The sequence below is a fragment of the Diabrotica undecimpunctata genome, chromosome 4, assembly GCF_040954645.1.
Source record: "Diabrotica undecimpunctata isolate CICGRU chromosome 4, icDiaUnde3, whole genome shotgun sequence".
Classification (NCBI taxonomy): domain Eukaryota; kingdom Metazoa; phylum Arthropoda; class Insecta; order Coleoptera; family Chrysomelidae; genus Diabrotica; species Diabrotica undecimpunctata.
Window position 1 is genome coordinate 31129479 of NC_092806.1, and position 19963 is coordinate 31149441.

Sequence of the window (19963 nt, forward strand, 5' to 3'; positions counted from 1 at the left end):
ATACTGGAATAACCAATGGGCAAGTATGGCAAGATACAACAATAAAAAATAGCCGACAGGCTTTCGTAAATGGACTTACCACAGGTTTAAAAACTCCGACCGGAAAAGGACCAAGATTTGTTTTAGTCCATGCAGGAAACAAAGACGGATTTGTTGAAGGTGCTGACATCACTTTTCTTGCCAAAAAAGGTGCTGAAGATTACCATGAAGAGATGGACGGAGATCTATTTGAAAAATGGTTTGAAGAGATGTTAATACCGAATCTCCCAAAAAATAAAAAGAATGTCATTATCTTGGACAATGCATCTTATCACTCTAGGAAATTAAATTTTCCCAAACAATATTGGGTGAAACGTCAAATTAAGGAGTGGCTCTATGAAAAGGACATTTATTTTGAAGAAGATTACTTAAAAAATGAACTTCTGGAAACTGCTAATGTATTTAAAAATATTTATGACAAATACAAAATTGATTGTATTGACTTCCGCCTTATCACTGTGAACTGAACCCAATAGAAATGGTGTGGAGTGAAGTGAAACGGTACGTGTCCTCTAAGAATTCAAGTTTCAAACAAAACGACGTTAAAACATTGATTTATGAAGGTTATGATAAAGTACAGAACAATGGACATTGGAAAAATTACGTCAACCATGTTATAAAATTGGAGAATAATTTTTGGACAGTAGACAACATTCAAGATGACATTGAACCTATTAGAATTTAATTAAACGATGACTCTGAAGATGAACTAGATTATGAAAATGAAGATGATTGAAAATTGTTTTTCGGGGGTATTCTTTTCTCAGTAAAGGTAATAAAATATTTAGTTGATCTGGTTGAAATGTAGCACACTTAAATAACTCATTAATCGACATAATTTCAAGTAGTTATATTAGACGTCATTATGCAAAAAATAAAGTTATGAACATTTAATAAATTAGTGCACAATTGAGGCCCCTAGAACACAAGGGGTGTAAGTGCCAAAAACAAAGTTTTGAAAAATCTTTGTTCAAAGTTCGATATAAATTTAAAAACCTAGGTAGCACTTTTTCAGTTTTCAGCATGTTTTCAATGACATGTAATTTTTGATGGTGTTATTGTTGTTAATGTAGAAAGTTTGAAGCCAAAAGTACGTGCCTGTTGTTAGATATCAGTTGCTAAGTGATAAGCAACTGCACTTACACCCTTGTGTTCTAGGGGCCTCAATTAGGGGTTTTTTGCAATTATCTCAGTCATTTGTTTATGTATTTTAATTTACAAACTAAAAAATTAAAAAACTGTTTAAGATCTGCAACATTTATTTGAAACATTTTTCCCTAAAATGCACGAGGAACAAAATAGGCAAAAAATGATTTTTTCCAAACTTCATCTTTCTTTAAAAAATAAACAAAGCAAAATTGGCTGTAATTCTTCAAGGAATTATCATCAGTTATCCTTTATCTACCATTTAGAACATTAAAAAACCTGTAGAATATTTTTCATATTTTTTTCCCTATTAACTGCGGTATTATGTATAAAAGCATTTTAGGAATTATTACCATTTATTTCATTCACGAATTTTCTATTAACAACTTTAGCTTACCTAAACATATCTTAGTTTACCGTGAGTTTGGCCCTGCTTATTTTACAAAAGTAGCAAAACTTACAATGGCAGTAGAATTGGCAACGCTGTTATCCTATATCCGTACACTGCCATCTCAACGTGACTTTATCTATAGTAATTCGATATTACTGAAGCCGAACTTAAGGTATATGTTAAACTGCAGGCAAGAAGAACCAGAATCTTTATGGAAGGACAAGTGAAACGAAGAAAAAAACAAAGAGAATACACAGGTCACAGAAGAGCATACTTCTAAAAACAGCTGAAAGAAAAATATCTAAATGGAGAAACAGAATATAGAAGATTTTATAAAAAAATCAATTTTACAAGAACAATGTATAATCCAAAAACAACTCACTGTAAAGACGTATGGAACTTTATTAACAAATAAACAAGTTATAATGAATCGCTGGGTGGGATATTTTGAATCATTATATTATATCTGTCAAACTCGACAATCTAGACAAAACAATAACCACAACCAACAATATAATCTACCAATCTTCGAGAAGTTCGACAGACGATACAGAAACTGGATTAGAATAAATCCCAGGAACAGCACTTTCAGTCACTGTAAGCCTCAAATAATATGGGACTTGTAATAAACATCATATCATCAAGAATCGAATAAGCAAGGAAAACATTCATGAGCATGAAAACATTTTTTACAAGATCAGACCTTAGTATACAGCTTAGAATCCGAATGATCAGATGTTACGTTTTTTCTGTCTTACTGTATGGCTGTGAAAGTTGGACAATGGACTCTGATATAGAAAAAAGAATAGATGCCTTTGAGATGTATATATATAGACGAATGTTGAGAATTCCATGGGTACAAAGAGTTACTAATGTTGAGGTACTTCGTCGCATGTGTAAACAAAAAGAATTACTAAGAATAATCAAAGAGAGGAAAATGCAATACTTGGGTCATGTGTTGAGAGGCGAAAGATATGAATTACTTCAAGTTAAACTGGAACGAAAAGTACAGGGCAAAAGATCAGTAGGAAGACGACAAAACTCGTGGCTGAAAGACCTGAGGAGATGGTTCGACCGCTCATCCACAGAAATATTTCGCGCAGCAGTTTCCAGAACTACAATTGCCATTTGGATCGCCAACCTTCGAAAAGAGACGGCGTAATGAGAAGAAGAATAAACATCATGAAAACAAAATATATGGTAGTAATAGCAATTCCACAGACAGATACAGAACTTAATTTTACATGGACAAACCATCGAAGCTGTTCAAGAATTTGTGCGTATTGGTTCTATCGTCGATTTAAGATATGATATGAAAAACTAAAGAAGAGGTGTATTATCCTTGCCAACAGATGCTACTTTGACCTATTAAAACACTAAAATATCTCGAGAACTGAAACAACTAAAACTTATAAAACTTTGGTAAGATTAGTTTCAACGTATGGCTCAGGGACAACTCAAAAAGATAGACACATACTCAAAAATATATGGCCCTAAATAACAATGGCTTATGGAGTAAACGTTTTAGTTTTGAGCTATAACATTTATACAGAGAACCAAATATCATAAAAACAATTAAAATCACCAGATTGAGATGGGTCGGGTATATCTTAAGAATAAAAGATGAGGAACCGGTCCAAAAATCGACGTTTGAAAAGTCTGTGGGACAGAGACAACGAGCAAAAATGTTTCCTAGACAATGTGGAGATATTCAGGTTCTGGGAATAAGGAATAAGATTAAAATTCTTGGAAGAACAAAGCCAAAATATACTACATTAACTAGTTAACAACATATATGAAACAGCAAGTTTCCCGCAAGACCCGTTGAAATCAATATTTATTTCAATACTCAACAAAAATGGGGCCAATGAATGCTCCCATTTAAGATAGGGATTAACCCACCCTCTCCAAGGGTTGTGACCATAGAGACATTCTATAGTGTTACAGTGCTATTACAAAAATGCAGAGAACAGACAAAATATGTTTATGTGTTTCACCACGACAAATCAATATGGAAACCGATCAAAAACTCCAAAAAACCTAAAACTCTGGTACCTCCAATTAGAAACCAATAGGGACTAACACTACAGTGGGCTAGAAGTGATGAGGAAAAAAGAATGCTATTTACCAAATACCTAGCTCAAGTATTTACTCCCAACAACGAAGCTCCAGACACTGAAATTGAAAGAGACATAAATAACATTCCAGCGAACATACCAGTAATCAGACCACTAACCAAAAACGAAGTTCAACAAGAAATTCAATATTTAAACATTAGAAAATCTCCTGAGCATGACAAAATAACAGCCAAGATGATAAAGGCACTACCAGATAAAGGCTGCCTTTCTAGACGTTAGTCAAGGCTTTGACAAGGTTTGGCACATAGGCCTGATTTTCAAAATCAAGAAATATCTTCCCATCACAAGTGGGAGAGAATTCCGAACAAGAGTGAATGAAAGTAATTCCAATAATTTTCCTATAAAATCTGGTGTCCCACAGGGCAGCGTTCTTGGACCAATATTATATGTGCTATACACAGCAGATCTACCCTCCAATAATAAAACCATCACTGGTACATTTGCAGATAATGTTGTCATCCTTTCATTCGACGAAAATACAACTATAGCATCTAACATTCTATAGGTACAACTGAATGAAATCCGAACGTGGTCAAACAAGTGAGGAATTAAAATGATTTGAACAAAATCAGTCCAAGTGACTTTTACCTTAAGAAGAGAGCAGCGTCCCCCAGTTTAACTTAACAATATCCAACTTCCTCAATCCTCTAGCACCAAATACCTAGGAATACATCTTGACTTAAAAATCAATTGGAAAGAACATATTCTTACGAAGCGGAAACAAATTGACTTAAGAATGAAAGATCTAAACTGGCTAGTCAGTAGGAAATCGAAACTGACCCTAGAAAATAAAATCTTTGTCTATAAAGCTATCATAAAACCTATCTGGAGGTATGGAATCCGACTCTGAGGATGTGCGAGCAAGACAAATACATAATTCAAAAAAACCAATCGAAAATACTGTGAACGATAACTGATGCACTCTGGTATGTGTCAAACCTAACGCTTGATGAAGACCTAAGAATCCCGTTCATACAGGATGTAATTACTAAATATAGCATGAAGCACCATGAAGGACTAAAATCACACAGTAACCCCTTATTTCAACCTCTAATAGAACATAATGCCAATAGGAGACTTAAAAGAAACTGGCCAGCTGACTTGAGAAACGGTTAAAGTGGTCTTGTCACTGGAGAATACCTCAGCAAGCCAATAGAAGCCCTCTGCTCTGCAGCCAGCAAATTAGCTTATAGAACATTATTTGTGTTTTGATTGCTAAAGAGTGTAACTACATTAAAAAAAAATGTGTTTCATAGATTAGGAAAAAAATGTTTGACCAAATAAAAGATACCAAACTCACTAGACAGGGGTTAGACCAACGAGGTATAAATTTTATTGGCTCCTGTATAATGTAATTTTAAACGTTGCTATTCATTTATTTTTGTTATATTGGAAAATATATTTTGTAACAAGTCATTATTTAGAGTTATTTCTATACTTCCCGCGATTAAGTGTGATTTAAGTGAATGACTATTATTGATATATTTTCTTCTAGTTGTGTAACATATCTCACTTGTACCTAGATTTAAATATTCTTTAGTTGCTCTTCAATGACTGCGGAAAGATAACCAAAACAACAAAACAAAAATCCTTTAGTCAATACTTACTTTATTCATATCCTGTTGATTCCTTTCCACATCCAATATCTTATCGAATTTGTGAAGTATTTGAGCTGCATATTTAAACACATGATTTTTATACTTGTGGGTGTGAGGATGCTGAAAAATTGCTGTAAGAGCCTCTACTGTTATTTCCATCAAATCCATTTCATCACCAGACAAACCTTCTGGATCAGACTTATTCCTATAAAAATATTGAAACTCAAAAACTTTTCGTAAATATTGTAAGCTGATTTTAAAATTCAATGTAAAGAACACCTGTAAATAACTTGAAGAATCGATTTACTTACATAATATATACTTATATATACAGGGTGAGTTTTTAGTGCGACATTGGTCGGTAATTCCATTATGGGACAGAATATCCCAAAAAGTTATTTAGAAAAAATGTAGGCAATGATATTCTCCAGGCTTGGATAATATGCAGAATTCTACAAGGTGATGAAATAACTACGTGGTAAGCAACAAAAATATTAGAAGTATCAACAATATTATATCGCAATAAATATTTGTTTTCAATAGAAAACTGGAGCACACGTATTGGATACCATGCGTGTCTTGTTTCCTAACATTTCTATGCACTGTACAAGTCAACCTTGTAGATTAAGCAATTATGTATGAACATACTTGGCCTAGTAACGAGGCGATGTGTACTACAACCTTGATGATATAAAAGGGAAACAGAGAGGAATCAGGTAATTCACTAATAGTAATGTAGTTTAGTTGGTCGGTACTCGTAATAAAACAGGTGTAATCTCAATTACGCGTAGTCAACGATATTACCACGCAGATTCAAGTAAATCCCGATACATCTTCAATTAAGTATTATACAAATATCATTAATTATAAATTCTAAATAGTGTGTCAACAATAAAGATGTAAGAACAAATTATATGTATATTCTGACTCTCTGCACCCCAAAGATGAGATCCTGAGATAGCAGGACCCAGATTTAGTCAACCCACTGTTCCACCATACTTTGTATATTTTCTCAGATTTAGATTGTGAGTTTGATGTACTACGTTATGAACATAGTGATCCTGCAGTGGGATCTTTGCAAGTAGCAAAGATCAAAGTATGCAAGCTCCTCAAAGCCAGTTTAGCATAGGGGGTCGTACCGGAAATATGGCAAAAGGTTAAAGTCATATACTTGCCTAAGGTAGGTAAAGTATCAGACCTAACACCAAAGTCATATAGACCGATAAGCCGATCTTCTTTTCTATTAAAAACGCTGGAAAGGCTTCTTGATAGGTACATCAGAGACGAAGTGCTAAAAGATAATCCTCTAAGCAATCGTCAATATGCATACCAACCTGGTAAATCTACGGACTCTGCGTTGGATGATCTAAATAGGCTTATCTCAAAGTCAATGGAAGACGAAGAGATAGCAATGGCCGCTTTTTTAGATATAGAAGGGACATTAATAATGTTACCACCAGCTCTTTGATAGGGGCTATGAGTAGATGAGGCGCACCTGGGATAATATGCAGATGGATAAGGGCATCCCTAAAGAATAGGACAGTAATGTCCACTCTGGGTAAAGCAACTATCAAAGCAAAATTAGGTGGAGGCTGTCCACAAGGAGGAGTTCTGTCCCCTCTACTTTGGGCAACCTTGGTAGATGATCCCTTCAGAAATCTGTCCACAGAAGGCTTTTATTGTCTACTAGGATATGCTGACGATATAGCAATTGTTGTCAGGGGCAGGTTTGCTCAGGTAGTGTCTGAGAGAATGCAAGCAGCCCTAAATATAGTTGACGACTGGTGTAAACAAGAGAGACTGATAGTCAATGCTCAGAAAACACAAATCGTCAACTTCACCAAAAAAACAGCACTGCAAGGCCTAAAACCACCGGTGCTGGGAAGAACAGAGATTTCATTTGCCAAAGAAACAAAATACCTTGGGGTATATGTTGATCATGGAATACTCACATTCTGAAAACCACACAGAAAGCTACTATGTCCCTGGGCAAATGTAGAAGAATGTGCGGTAAGAATTGGGGACTTAACCCCAAAATGACTCTATGGTTATACACAAGAGTTATTAGACCCATGATAACCTATGGATCGGTGACGTGGTGAACAAAAACGCAGCAAATGGAAGCAATAAGGCTGCTAGGTAATACACAAAGGCTAGCATGCTTGTGTATTACGGGGGCCATAAAAACAACTCCTACTGCATCATTGGAGGTCCTGTTGAATCTACCACCACTTCATATCTTTATACAGGGCGAAGCCAGATCAGTGATGCACAGATTAATCCATAGTCAGCGATATATAAGCCAGATCCATGGTACTGACAACAGAAAGCTAATCGAGGAGCTAAAAGCCGATATTGTGATGGGGAAACCTATCGATGTAACAGCTACGAGATACAGCTTTAACAATAAGTTCACAATTAAGATACCAGGCAGGGAAGACTGGAATAAAAGTGTACTCATACTAGAGAAGGCTACAGAATGTTATCTAGGACTAGAGGACCACAATAGATCTTAAAAAGTCGCAGTGGAATAGGCTTAAAGGCCACCTCTCTTAATCTATTCTAATCTACTATGTAGTTCCTAACGTGAAAAATAAGCAAATGTTACATCCAATTGAAGTCACATTTTTTTTTCGTGCGCTTAGTTCATTTTATCAACGTTGTGGAGTAGATTCGTCAAAAGTAAGTAGGTCACCTTGTAAGAATAAATATTAACATAGGAAGAGGAAGTGAGTAACGATGCTAGAGAGATTTTGAGGGTGAATATCCGGGATAGAGTAACCAAATAAAGGAATGCTTGAAAGCAAATGCTGGAGGATCAGGGCCTGATTTGGTCTGTAGAGAGTCAGCAGAGAAAGGAAGAGAGAGAGAGAGAAAAAAAGGAAGGGGGAGGGAGGGCGAGAGAGAGATAGAGGGGGGAGGGAGAGAGAGAGATTTATACTAATTTCCTGCTTCCATTTTGTTGATGTACTCATTTTATTTATTTTTCTATGTAGTATCCATTTGTTAATATATCTGATTTTGCTTATGTGGCTTATATTCAATGTCTAGGGTTGCTTTTACAGCTATTCTATTAATTAACTTAATTTCTGATGTTTCCACCAGTCTTTTACTTTTTGATGTTACTGCCTAGCTTCTGCAGTATATATTATGCTAGGTGTACAGACAAGATATGTGTTTTATAGATTCTGATTTAGTCTCAGTTAATTAAACTGTTTTAACATAGAAGTTGCAATTGATGCTAAAATTTCTGTACTTACCAATAAACATAACACGTAAGATCAATGAGGAGGTTATTCACTGAATTACATTCATCCATATTTAGACCTCCCAATTGTATCCATGCAGAAGCGCATCTTGATGCATTCAGGTATGTTGTTAAGTTACCCATGTTAAATCTGTAAATAAATATGTACTTAAAAGTTTATACATAATAATTTTATAATTTAGGTACTATATATTTAGCAATTCTATTTATTTTCGTTGTAAATGTTTTCGTGCAGTTTTCATAGTATACAAAGCCTGTTCCAAAGTAGCCTACCTTCATTCATTAGTTCATGCCAGAATAGCGAACTCTTGAGTAGCGTTTAGCACATTGTTAGTCTTTTGTTTACATTGTCTTCTGAGTTCATTACAATTTATTATTGTTGAAAATATAAGATGCAAGCAACAAATTTGTATTGTTTTGCTTTAAACAAGTATGGTCACATGTCTGTAACACTGATTGGCGATCTGGTCGATCTTCAAGTAAAACAACAGCAAATCAGAAAGCAATCACGGAATTCCAAAAACTCGTGTTTCGAGAATTTTAGAAGCAAACAGTAAAAGTATTAAATAAAAACCATTTTCTTCAGGTAGGTCAAAGCTGTGCACTAACAGAGGATATGAGAGGAGGTTTACATTTTATACTTTTTATTGGTCATGCCTGTTTCTTTTTTCCTTATTTACTGTTTTTCCATTATTAGTGTTTTAGCTGGAATTTTAAAAAAATGTAATAAATTCTATCATTCTTTTACAAATGTGTTACACATTGGAAGGTCCACCTTCTTTGAGATTTTTCTGTTGATAGAATCCACAGTAAATAAGTAAGTTGTTGCATAATGAAACATGTTCTAGCTTTAACATTTTTTAGCCTTATATAGTATATATATTTCCTGTATTTCCTTGTCATTTGCCTCTTTTTACTGTTTAATACGAATATCATTGATAATAAGTGTGATGATGATAATAATAAATTGGATTTTTGTATCATCTATTGCTTGTTATTTGTTTATGTGCCTATTTCTTCACTTTTTATTCATTATATTAGATATACTATGACTTACCTGGTTTGGAACAGTTTTTTCACTTATTGTTAAATTAAAAATTACAATTAATTTTATATTTACCCTGCAGCAGGTATGGGCATCAAACACATTTCCACAACTGTTAATATATCCTTTGAAACATCCTGAAGAACTTGTCTGACTCTATTCCTTTGGTTTAAAGCCAATGTTGTTCTTTGAAACTGAAAGCATATTGATATTATTTTATATATAATTAATAATTTCAGAAAAAATGCACAAATTTAATGCACATTGCCTCTTCCTTGGTTGCTGAGGACGAACTTGGAAGAATCAGCATACAGTCCTAACCAAGTTTAATACACGAGCAGTTGAAATGGAGATTAAATGTGTTTCAGGTACCTTCTGTAACAGTTGAAGATTAAAGAGTCTTCATTAAAATTAAAACTTTAATAGGTATATTCAGTGCTACCAGAATGTGAAGTTTATATATTTTACACATTTTGAAACATTAATTTCCAGAGAAGAAAATTTCAGTTCTTGGGTTTTTCACTGTTTTATTACTGAACAGAAGAAAAAACTTCACTGTCGAAGGTAGTGCATTTCTTTTTCAAATGAATAAATAAATATGCAACAATATCATTCCAAATTAGTGATGGCCTGAATCAGGTGGAGAATCCCAACCCTTGATGCATCATCTTTGATAATGTCTGCCGCAATCACAGACGAAACTAGGACAAAATAATTCCAAACCATGGCACAGAAAATAATGTATCGTTACAACTAACCAGTTGTTTTAAAGAGTTTGTATCTTAATTAATATAACATTTTAAACTAGAATAAAATGGTGGTGGATAATGTAATACAGAAATGTAAAGATTATATAAATACCAAAGGAGCCATAAAAATATTAAATCATTTTTCATTGAAAATAAAAAAATGCATATGTTATGAAACTTATTGTGATAATTATACACTAACCTCTTCAGGTATCACAGTTAGAATTTCTAATAATATCCAAATCACTCTCTCTGGTTCAACATTTGGTAGATATTGCGGTTGAAAACTTGATACTAGTTCTTCAAATGCTTTCGGCCAGTGTGTTGGAACAGTATGAATTATATAAGCAGATAGCTACAAAATAATATATATTGAAATATTGTTTTGATTTCCAAACCAGAAGTTTGTCAATAATGTGTAACAGATTTTGAAGTCAAAAATCAACTTTTACAAAAGATATTTTATACAATTGAAGTATCACAAACAGTTTGTGAAAAGTCAATATTAAATAAAGAATTACTTAAATACTAAATTAATACTAAATCATAGGCATACTAAGTTTTAGGTGCACAGAGGCCAGCAATTTTTAAATTTCTAATTTTCCTAAGCCACCACTGTGCTTAGGAGGACACACAAAGCTATTGGACCCAGATATGTAAGTAGTTGTTAGTACTAAAACTTCAGCCAGAAGGTTACATGAATGGAGGAAGTATACTAAATCAATTAGCTACAATACAACTAGTTATAACCTCAGATTCTCACTCACTACAAACATCATCACAGTACTCAAAATTCTCAGCGAGGAAGCATGTCATTCGCCTAGAGGTATTAGCATCATATAGAATGGATCATACAACTAACTTCTATACTAATGAAATTCAATAGGATTTATTTTTGCTTTAGGATTGGGAAATAAGGGATGATCTTCATCCCAAAGGTGAGAAAAGATCTTCAGATCACCTATATAGACAGCTATATGCCTAGTAGTTCATCCTTCTTTATTTTCGAGGCTAGAGTGAATATTCTTCTACCAAAGCATTGAGCATCACATGATCAATCACTTTTATTGTATCCTACTTAGTATGCTTAAATCAGTGCCAAATACACAAATTGCATTCTCTGCTAACCAATGTAGAGATAGCAATTAGCAACAAAGGGAATGTGCTTTCCTCTTTCTTTGATATTAAGGAAGATTTCAATGAGCTGCCTCATTGAGAAACTACAAAAGTACCCAAAAACAAGGAAATATCTTATACAAATGTTCATTAGGTCACTCTCTCTCAAGATACTCTCCAAATATATAATAAGCAAATTGGCTGCAGTATGACTAGTTTATAACAGACAGCTTCTGAAAAAAAAATGCTCTTCATGAAGAAAACATTGGTAGAGACTGGAGGAAAATATGTTAGGGTAGCTTCTTTGTAGTGCTATTTTTCAATATTGTTTTTATTGTCCTTATTTACTATGGTTTTATTAGGAGGAAATGTGGTGGACTGTGTTCAGAGCTACTTGAAGAGCCTTAATATAAATTTTAGCTGGTACAAGGAAATATTCTAGTCAGTTATAAAGGATTGTGTATAATCCTTGGTCATCTATAGTTCAACAATATAATATTTGTCCCTATTTACACCACTTGTGAGCTTAGCAGGTGGAGTATAGCAGGGGGCTGCTATTTCTTGGGTCAATAGTATACAAGGAAGGTTACAGGACAAGTTTTAAACTTCAATCACTCATTATTATCCTGAGGTACTAATTTTATTCAGATTGAGTCAACCTGGGGCCTTTAGGAATCAAGTGATGTGTTAAAGTATACTAAGATAAAGAAAATGCTCTAAAGAGAAATGCTATAATATATGTTTCTATTATGTAACGAAAATATTGTATGCATCTTTATATATATGTACTAAAGATATACTTAATCAGATTTATATTACCGTAATACAAAGGCGATTTAAAATAATTTTTGGGCCACTGGCATAACTAATTATGGAATCTAAAATTCGCTTCTTTAACAATTCATAATGATCTTCAGGAATTTCATTCCAATGCTTCATAAGTTTTGTGTGAAGTGTGGTAGCAGCAAAAAATTGAACTTCAGAACTCTAAAATATAAATACATTAAAATAGCAATAGTAATAATACTACAATAATAAAAATTAACTAACAATCAGTAAAATGAGATACTAAAAGTTCAAAACAATAAATAAGGGTTTATAGTGGAGTTTGACTTTCTCTATAATGCTCTTGATATTTAGGTGAAATCAATATTTCAACTTGCTTATACAATGATAAAGCAGACAAGAATTAACTGAATAGATACAAATAATATTCATTATATTATTTTATGATAAATTCTTAAAGTATTTTAAGATAAAAAAAAAGCTTAGGTTTAGAATCTTCTAAAGTTGATAATATATGTTGGAATGGGCTAATTTTAACTATTAAATGTCTGTTAAGAAACATAAGTAGTTCCATATTTGTGACACAGTCTCTGGTGAAGAGTATGATGTGCTAAAACTCTAATGCTTAATATTAAATGTGCTCTTATTATTTTATAATTCATCGTCAGTAGAAACTGGGGCTATTATTCAGGGACAATAGCAATTATGTAGTAGAGTGAGTTGAGCCATTTGCTGGTTGTGTTGACTTCTTGAATTACATTTCCTAATGGCTTTGTATAACCATTTTGCCTTTATATTAGGCATCTCATTTTACCTACACGTAAAAATAAAAATCTTGATATGTAATGATTTTAATAACTTTACTCTTTGAGGATTGAGAAGTTCCCAAACAAAACTCCATGCTAGAGGAGAATTTTGAGCTTCTGTTAACCACTGATGTGCTTCTGCTTGTTGATGAGCTTCAGTTCGATAAAATAAAGTAACCGCTTTTTCTAAATTATCTGCTGTAAACTCCATTTTACTGCTTTATACAATTTCAGAATTTCAATATAAAAACATAAATATTTTTTTAGCTTTCAACATTCTCCCACAACCTCAAAATTTTTGACAGCGATTTTGGATTTTTATCTATCCGAACAGTGTTGTCAATTCACATATTATTTTTTCCTAATCTACTGAAACTGAAATTTAGTTGTGCTTGAAATATATATATATATATATATATATTTTTAATAAAGGCTGAATCTGATTCAATGAATATTTATAATTTTAATATTTTCTTGTCATTTACCTGCTACATTTTAGAGTTATGTTGATATCTCATAAATATAGTGTTTCATCCATAAAGAATTTATACTTAAATTTATATGGGGTATAAGGAAATAAAAACACAATCAATTTGGACAGTCTTTATCTCTATACATTTTTGTTTTATAAAATCAAGATTGTAAGATTTGATTTTAGAAATCAATTACCACATATTTGAAATATCTTTTCTATTTTTCCTCCTGTCATCGTGAAAATGCCTAAGCGTCATATGTCAATTTTGAAATAAAGAAATCAACCTTTTTTAAAAAAAGAATAAAAAGAAGAAGAAGAACCTCTTTCTTTAGGTTAGTAAAAGTACGTGACATTATATTTTACAAATTAACAATATTGTATTTTTGTAGTCATCGCCTGGAAAGAATCACTTTTTAAGATTAAAAATGCCAGCAGCCGACGAAATAAAGTCCAGCTGGGCTGACGAGGTAGAATTAGAAGGAGGTGCCTTGCCACCACCCAGTGAAGTCTTCGAAAATGGTTTCAAGATTGTTACTGAATATAAATACAATGAAGACGATAAGAAAGTTAAAATTGTCAGGACGTACAAAATTGAGAAACGTGTTGTGTCCAAGTCAATTGCTCTCCGTAAAACATGGAAAAAGTTTGGTGATGTTGCCAATGATAAACCTGGTCCCAATCCCGCGACTACCATCGTAGCCGAAGACGTTTATATGCAGTATATCACTAGTAAGGAAGAAGATAATAAACAAGATGAAGATTCTTTGGACAAATTGAAAGGTAAACTTTTTCTATTCTTTTTATAAACATCCAAACTAAACATATAAATTGGGGGATAAAATATGGGGATGGCTCTTATGTGCACTCTGGCTCGGTATACAGTAAACAGTCAGTTCAGTAGATGCAGGAAACTTTTTCCCCATATAGTAAACATATAATATCAAATTACTCACAGATGGTATTGGTTTTTTGGGAATTCACAGAGGACTGAGATCATAGCAGTTCTAGAGATAAAGGAAACTTCACAAACTACTCACAGATGGCATTTGTTTTTTGGGGATTCTTAAAAATCTTGGGGGATTTTGGGAATGTTTAAAAATATAATAATCAAATCAGAAAAAAGTGCATATTTGTGTTTGTGTCTGGGTGTGGATGCAGTAAATATAAAGTTGGAAGCAGATAAGACAAAAAGAAAGTAAGTTAAACTAATATTATGATAGGTAAATGGCCAGATAGGAGAGATGTTATATTCATCTCTACTGAGTTTAAAAATCATCTAGCATGGTAAAATATAGAAGAGCTAGAGAGGAAGAAAAACCAGTTCCTATTATAGAATATAACAGATTTATGGGTGAAATAAATCTCTGAGATCAGCTGATACCATACTATCCAGTGATACAATTATTACCACTGACTACACCTTCAATTACAACCAATGAAAGGGAATATTGGGCATGTACCTGTAAACGTTAGCCTGGTAAATTATCATGGCAGGACTCGAAAAGATATTTTATACAGTTGTGCAGAGATATCTGGACTCTGCCTAGGTAAATGTTTCATGGGGTATCACAAATAAAACTTTGCACATTTCTTCATTTTGCATATGTTTTTTTTTATATTTCATGAATAAATTTCAATTTTTTTTAAAATTATATTATTTTATTAAGAAGCCTAAGTGAGTCTGCTTATTTTTTGAAAATCCTAAAAATATGCGGAGGAAGCACATGTGCACTTTGCAAGAAATTTTAATAAAAAATGTTATTATAGATTACTTTGGGGTATTTACAGTGCAATAAATACCTTAATATTTAATATTTTTCTTTAAAAGACTACCACATACAAGTGTATTATTCTCATTTATATACCACAGCCAAAGGGTAAAACAAGTTTAGTTTCATGTTTATCTAATTTATCTTAATACTAGTAAATTGTCTTTTTTTCTGCAAAACTTAATTCATAAACTTCTTTTTTATCTCTATTTCAAGTATAATCAATAACAGTTTTTTGGTATTTTTAATTATTCTTTTTAACTCCTTTATACCTTTTACCTTTATTTCTCACCAATATAATGTGCACATATTATGAATTTAGCTACAAAATATCATCAAACATCTTGTATAAATATAATAGACTAAAACTATATCTAAAGCATGCACAGGAGAGTATCAGACCAAGAATCAATATTTCCTTTTTTAAATAATTTTATTTTTCTTGTTTCAGGAATGGGTGACAAGAAATTCTTTAAATGTCGTACATGTAATGGTGAACATTGGACTACAAAATGTCCATGGAAGGACACTATGTTTGTTGGTGGAAAGCCACCAGATGATAAGAAAATATCAGCAGTTGGAGGTGCAGGTATGTATATACGAAAATATTTATTACTATTATATGTTGCATTTTGTTTTCTTTATTTGATTTTTGTTACTTTTCTTTTTAACATACTAGGTGAATTGTTATAAGTAGCATATAGAACATCTCTATGACTAGCATGTAACACATATATGCTAGTCATAGATGTTAAAAGGCTTTTGATAGAATGATAAGTTTATCTAATGATAGGAAAACTAATATGACAAAAGAAAGTTTGAAATGTAGGTACTTTGCATTATGTAATACCAAACTGAGATTCCAAGAAAAATGAGGTTTAATTTCAACATTTTTCAACTCAATACAGTGTATATACAACTCAATATAAGCAATAGGAAACTAAGATGTACTTAATGATTTTAAAGGATTAGACAAATACTTATATACAAAATTATATAAAACTACAGTTTCAGCAGCAAAATATACAATATGTCTCAAGCAAAAATAAACAAGTTATGTGGCATAAAGACAGTTACAGTAAGAATATAATCAGTAAGAAAGCATAAATAAAAATATATAACAGTCTGAAAAGAGTGACAGTGAAAAAGAGGTTTGAAAAGAATGGAATGAAAAATATGGGAACAATATAACTACAGAAAAAACAGAAACACTAGTTCCAAATTCATACTAAAGAATTAAAAATAGAACTAAGTACTTTACCTCAATAACAAGATGAAATTTATTGAAGAAGGTTTTTATTGTATGATGATTGTACTAAGATGTTTAGAAAAACTGAATATCAGAAAAAGTTTTTCAATATATAATAATAAAAATTACTGGATTGTGTGGTTTGATAAGTGTTATTGGATTTTATGATGGATTGATGATGTGGAAGAAGACCTACAGATTCTAGGGGTTAGAAGATGGAGGGAAGTTGCCAGGAATCGACAGGAGTGGCGACTTCTTTGTGGGCAGGCCAAGATCCAGAACGGATTGTCGAGCCACTTATGATGATGATGATGTACTATTATAAGAGCAAAATATTATTAAAAATATTAAGACCAAAACACTGGAAATAAGTACATGTATTGAAATAATTATCTTTTAGCAAAATAATTACATTAAAATTAAAATATATGAAGAAATGTCTGAATATGGATTTAAAATAAGAAACGAAAATAATGCAAACAAACAATCAAAAAAATATTGCTGCTATTATAGATCTTTTTTATCCTCTAGTTCTTAACTTTATTCTTTTTGATTTTAAATGTTCCCAAGAATTCCCAAATCTTATAGATATAAAAAAAATTATGTTACATATCTTTAACCAGTCAAAAGTAACAGGTAATAATTAAATATTTATTGTTTTAGCTGTTGGTGAGACTGGTAAACAAGGTTCCAAATATGTACCTCCTAATTTGAGAGATGGAGGTGTGAAGAGAACTGATGGGTCTAATGTAGCTAAACGAGATGATAGTTCCTGCGCTATCAGAATTGCCAATTTGAGTGAATCCACAACTGAAACTGATTTAGAAGATCTGGTCAAACAATTTGGACCAATTCAAAAATTGTATTTAGCAAAAGACAAGATAACTGGTGGATGTAAAGGATTTGCTTATATACATTTCAAATTTCGTTCTGATGCAGCTAAGGCAATCACAATGCTTCATGGACATGGTTATGATCATCTTATTCTCAATGTTGATTGGTCCAAGCCATCACCAAATTCTAACCAATAATTGTATCACCAGATTTTTGAATAATAAAAAGTTTTTGAGTAATTAATTTCAAGTATTTTCTTTCTTTAGTTATTTGTTTATTTAATTTAATTAAAACAAGATAAAACTTAAACAAATACTTTAATTAATTTTCATGTCTATCATCATGTCACACCATGAAAATATGTGAGAGAGTAATTGAGTAATTGAGATCCGAGTTTGGTTTTATGCAAAACACATTCACAACAGATACAATTTTCAGTATAAAACATCTGATGGAATAATACAGGAATAAAGAAACAAACGCTCATATGGTATTCATTGATCTCGAGAAAGCATATGGTAGAGTTTCTCCAGAGATTCTGGATTTGGCACAGAGTAAGAAAGGAGTTCCCAGTGAAGATTGTGAGAGACACGTATGAGAGGGTAACAACTAGTGCTAGAACAGCTGTGGGAGAGACTGATAAATTTCATGTGAAAGTAGGATTACACTAAGGTTTGGTGCAAATTTCATGTGAAAGTAGGATTGCACTAAGGTTTGGTCCTTAGTCCTTATTTATTCTCATTAGCATTGAACACTAAAACTACAAGGTAATATTCCCTAGTGCCTAATGTATGCTGCTAATGTAGTGTTAGTAGGAAGCACTGAAAGTGATAGTGCTAGTAGAAAATACTTAGAACAAAAACTGGAGCAGGGGAGACAAGCTCTTTAGGAAAAATGCTTAAACTTTGTAGGGCAAGAACAGAGCATTTAAAAGAAATGTTCATTTAAATATGGAGTTACTTCAAATAAAATACCAACTATGGATGATTGTAAAAAGTAATAGTTTTAACACATTAAACACCACCATGCATAGTAAAAAAAACTGGGCCAAAATATTAAACATGTTTACAGTAAGAGTTTTTTTCAGACGAAAACAGTGATCACAGTGTTGGATAAAAATTTTGAATTATGTAGTGATGACGAAATAAGTAGTTTTTCGTCAAATAAAGGTGTTCCGGAAAGCAAAAGACCAAAAATGCAAATTTACAAAATTTACCTTCAACATCATAAATCTCAAGAACAGCAGATGATACGATTGAAAATGTTATTTCCCAATATCGATGATGAAAGCTGTTTAGAAAACGACGACATTGCGATTGATCATAACACATCCTTGACATGGAAGAATGTAGATGGTCAGAACTTGAAAAATATTACATTCAGTGTTCAAGACTCAGGTTTCCAAGCATATATGATAAAAAAACCCCTCTACTATTTTCAACTATTTGTGAGTGGATTGTGAATATTATTGAATATTGAATATAATATTAATAATATGAATAATATAACATTAATATGAATAATATTGAATATTATTGAGTGGATTGTGCAAGAAATCAATCAATATGCACATCAGTAGTTGAATATAGGTGGTCACGGTCCAAAAGCTAGAATTCCTAAGTGGGTAGATACAAATAACGAAGAAATAAAGAAATTTTTGGCCATTCTTGTCTGGATGGAATTGCAAACATTGCCAAAGTTGTGTTCGTATTGGTCAAAATTCCATTAAACGAAAACAAAGTAACGTTTCATATGTCGCGTAATCATTTTGAATTATTACTTGCCAATTTACAATTTAGTGACAATGAAAATGGTGACAAAAAAACTTCGACTGTATATACAAGGAAAGGAGGTACCTTAGACAAGGAAAGAGGGGGGTGCGTAATCGTATTGAATTGACTAAAGCCAAACCGGCACCAGAAAGACTATAGGACCATAAGCCTAATGAGCCATCTGTTGAAGCTGTTTTTAAAATTCATCCACAAAAGAATTTACCGGAAATGCGAGGAACAAATTGCACCCAATCAGTTTAAATTTGTGAACGCCGTTGGTACGAGGGAAGATTGTTTTCTGAAATGCTGTCAGCTGTAATGTTTTTACATATATATATATATATATATATATATATATATATATATATATATATATATATATATATATATATATATATATATATATATATATATATATATATATATATATATATATATATATATATATATATATATATATATATATATATATATATATATATATATATATATATATATATATATATATACCCGGTATTTAGGCGTTCGACGCCCTTCCGGTAGGGATCTATGGAGGAGTATCACCTAGCCGCAAGCCCTTATCTCTTGCCGTACTGCTCCACCATAGGCCGATCAGATACCAGCATATTCTAGACTAAGCCGCAGATTCATTTTAGAATTTTAAACTGCTGCGTTAGCCTTTTTGTTTTCTGCACACCGAGCCGGGGATCGAACTGACATCTCTCGCATTGAAGCGAAGGAGAAGCCAGCCGCCCAGCCCGCTTGGCTAATCCGATCGACAT

General features: G+C 32.5%; 2 protein-coding genes across 2 annotated transcripts in view; one reads left to right on the forward strand and one right to left on the reverse strand.

The window, feature by feature from the left end:
• cdm (importin-13-like protein cdm) overlaps positions 1–13387 on the reverse strand; it is a 47114-nt gene extending 33727 nt beyond the window's left edge. The window contains exons 1-6 of the mRNA XM_072529284.1: positions 13141–13387; positions 12310–12477; positions 10577–10729; positions 9701–9819; positions 8573–8710; positions 5322–5517 (exon numbers count right to left, since the gene is read on the reverse strand). Of these exons, the coding sequence (XP_072385385.1) occupies positions 5322–5517; positions 8573–8710; positions 9701–9819; positions 10577–10729; positions 12310–12477; positions 13141–13293 (927 nt within the window). The 5' untranslated portion in view covers positions 13294–13387. The remainder of the gene's footprint in view (positions 1–5321; positions 5518–8572; positions 8711–9700; positions 9820–10576; positions 10730–12309; positions 12478–13140) is intronic.
• A 450-nt stretch (positions 13388–13837) lies between these two features.
• Positions 13838–17652, forward strand: LOC140439404 (eukaryotic translation initiation factor 3 subunit G-like). The gene is made up of 4 exons (XM_072529287.1): positions 13838–13889; positions 13947–14337; positions 15778–15915; positions 17239–17652. Exons 2-4 carry the CDS (start codon positions 13983–13985, stop codon positions 17604–17606), a joined length of 861 nt encoding a protein of 286 aa, XP_072385388.1. The 5' UTR covers positions 13838–13889; positions 13947–13982; the 3' UTR covers positions 17607–17652.
• The last annotated feature ends 2311 nt before the right edge of the window (positions 17653–19963 follow it).

What these genes read in the sequence shown, in the direction of transcription:
- LOC140439404 (XM_072529287.1), top strand. Translation starts at nt 13,983, where the DNA reads ATGCCAGCAGCCGACGAAATAAAGTCCAGCTGGGCTGACGAGGTAGAA. An exon ending in TTCTTTGGACAAATTGAAAG is followed by an intron (nt 14,338 to 15,777) that starts GTAAACTTTTTC and finishes TTCTTGTTTCAG; the next exon opens with GAATGGGTGACAAGAAATTC. An exon ending in ATCAGCAGTTGGAGGTGCAG is followed by an intron (nt 15,916 to 17,238) that starts GTATGTATATAC and finishes TTATTGTTTTAG; the next exon opens with CTGTTGGTGAGACTGGTAAA.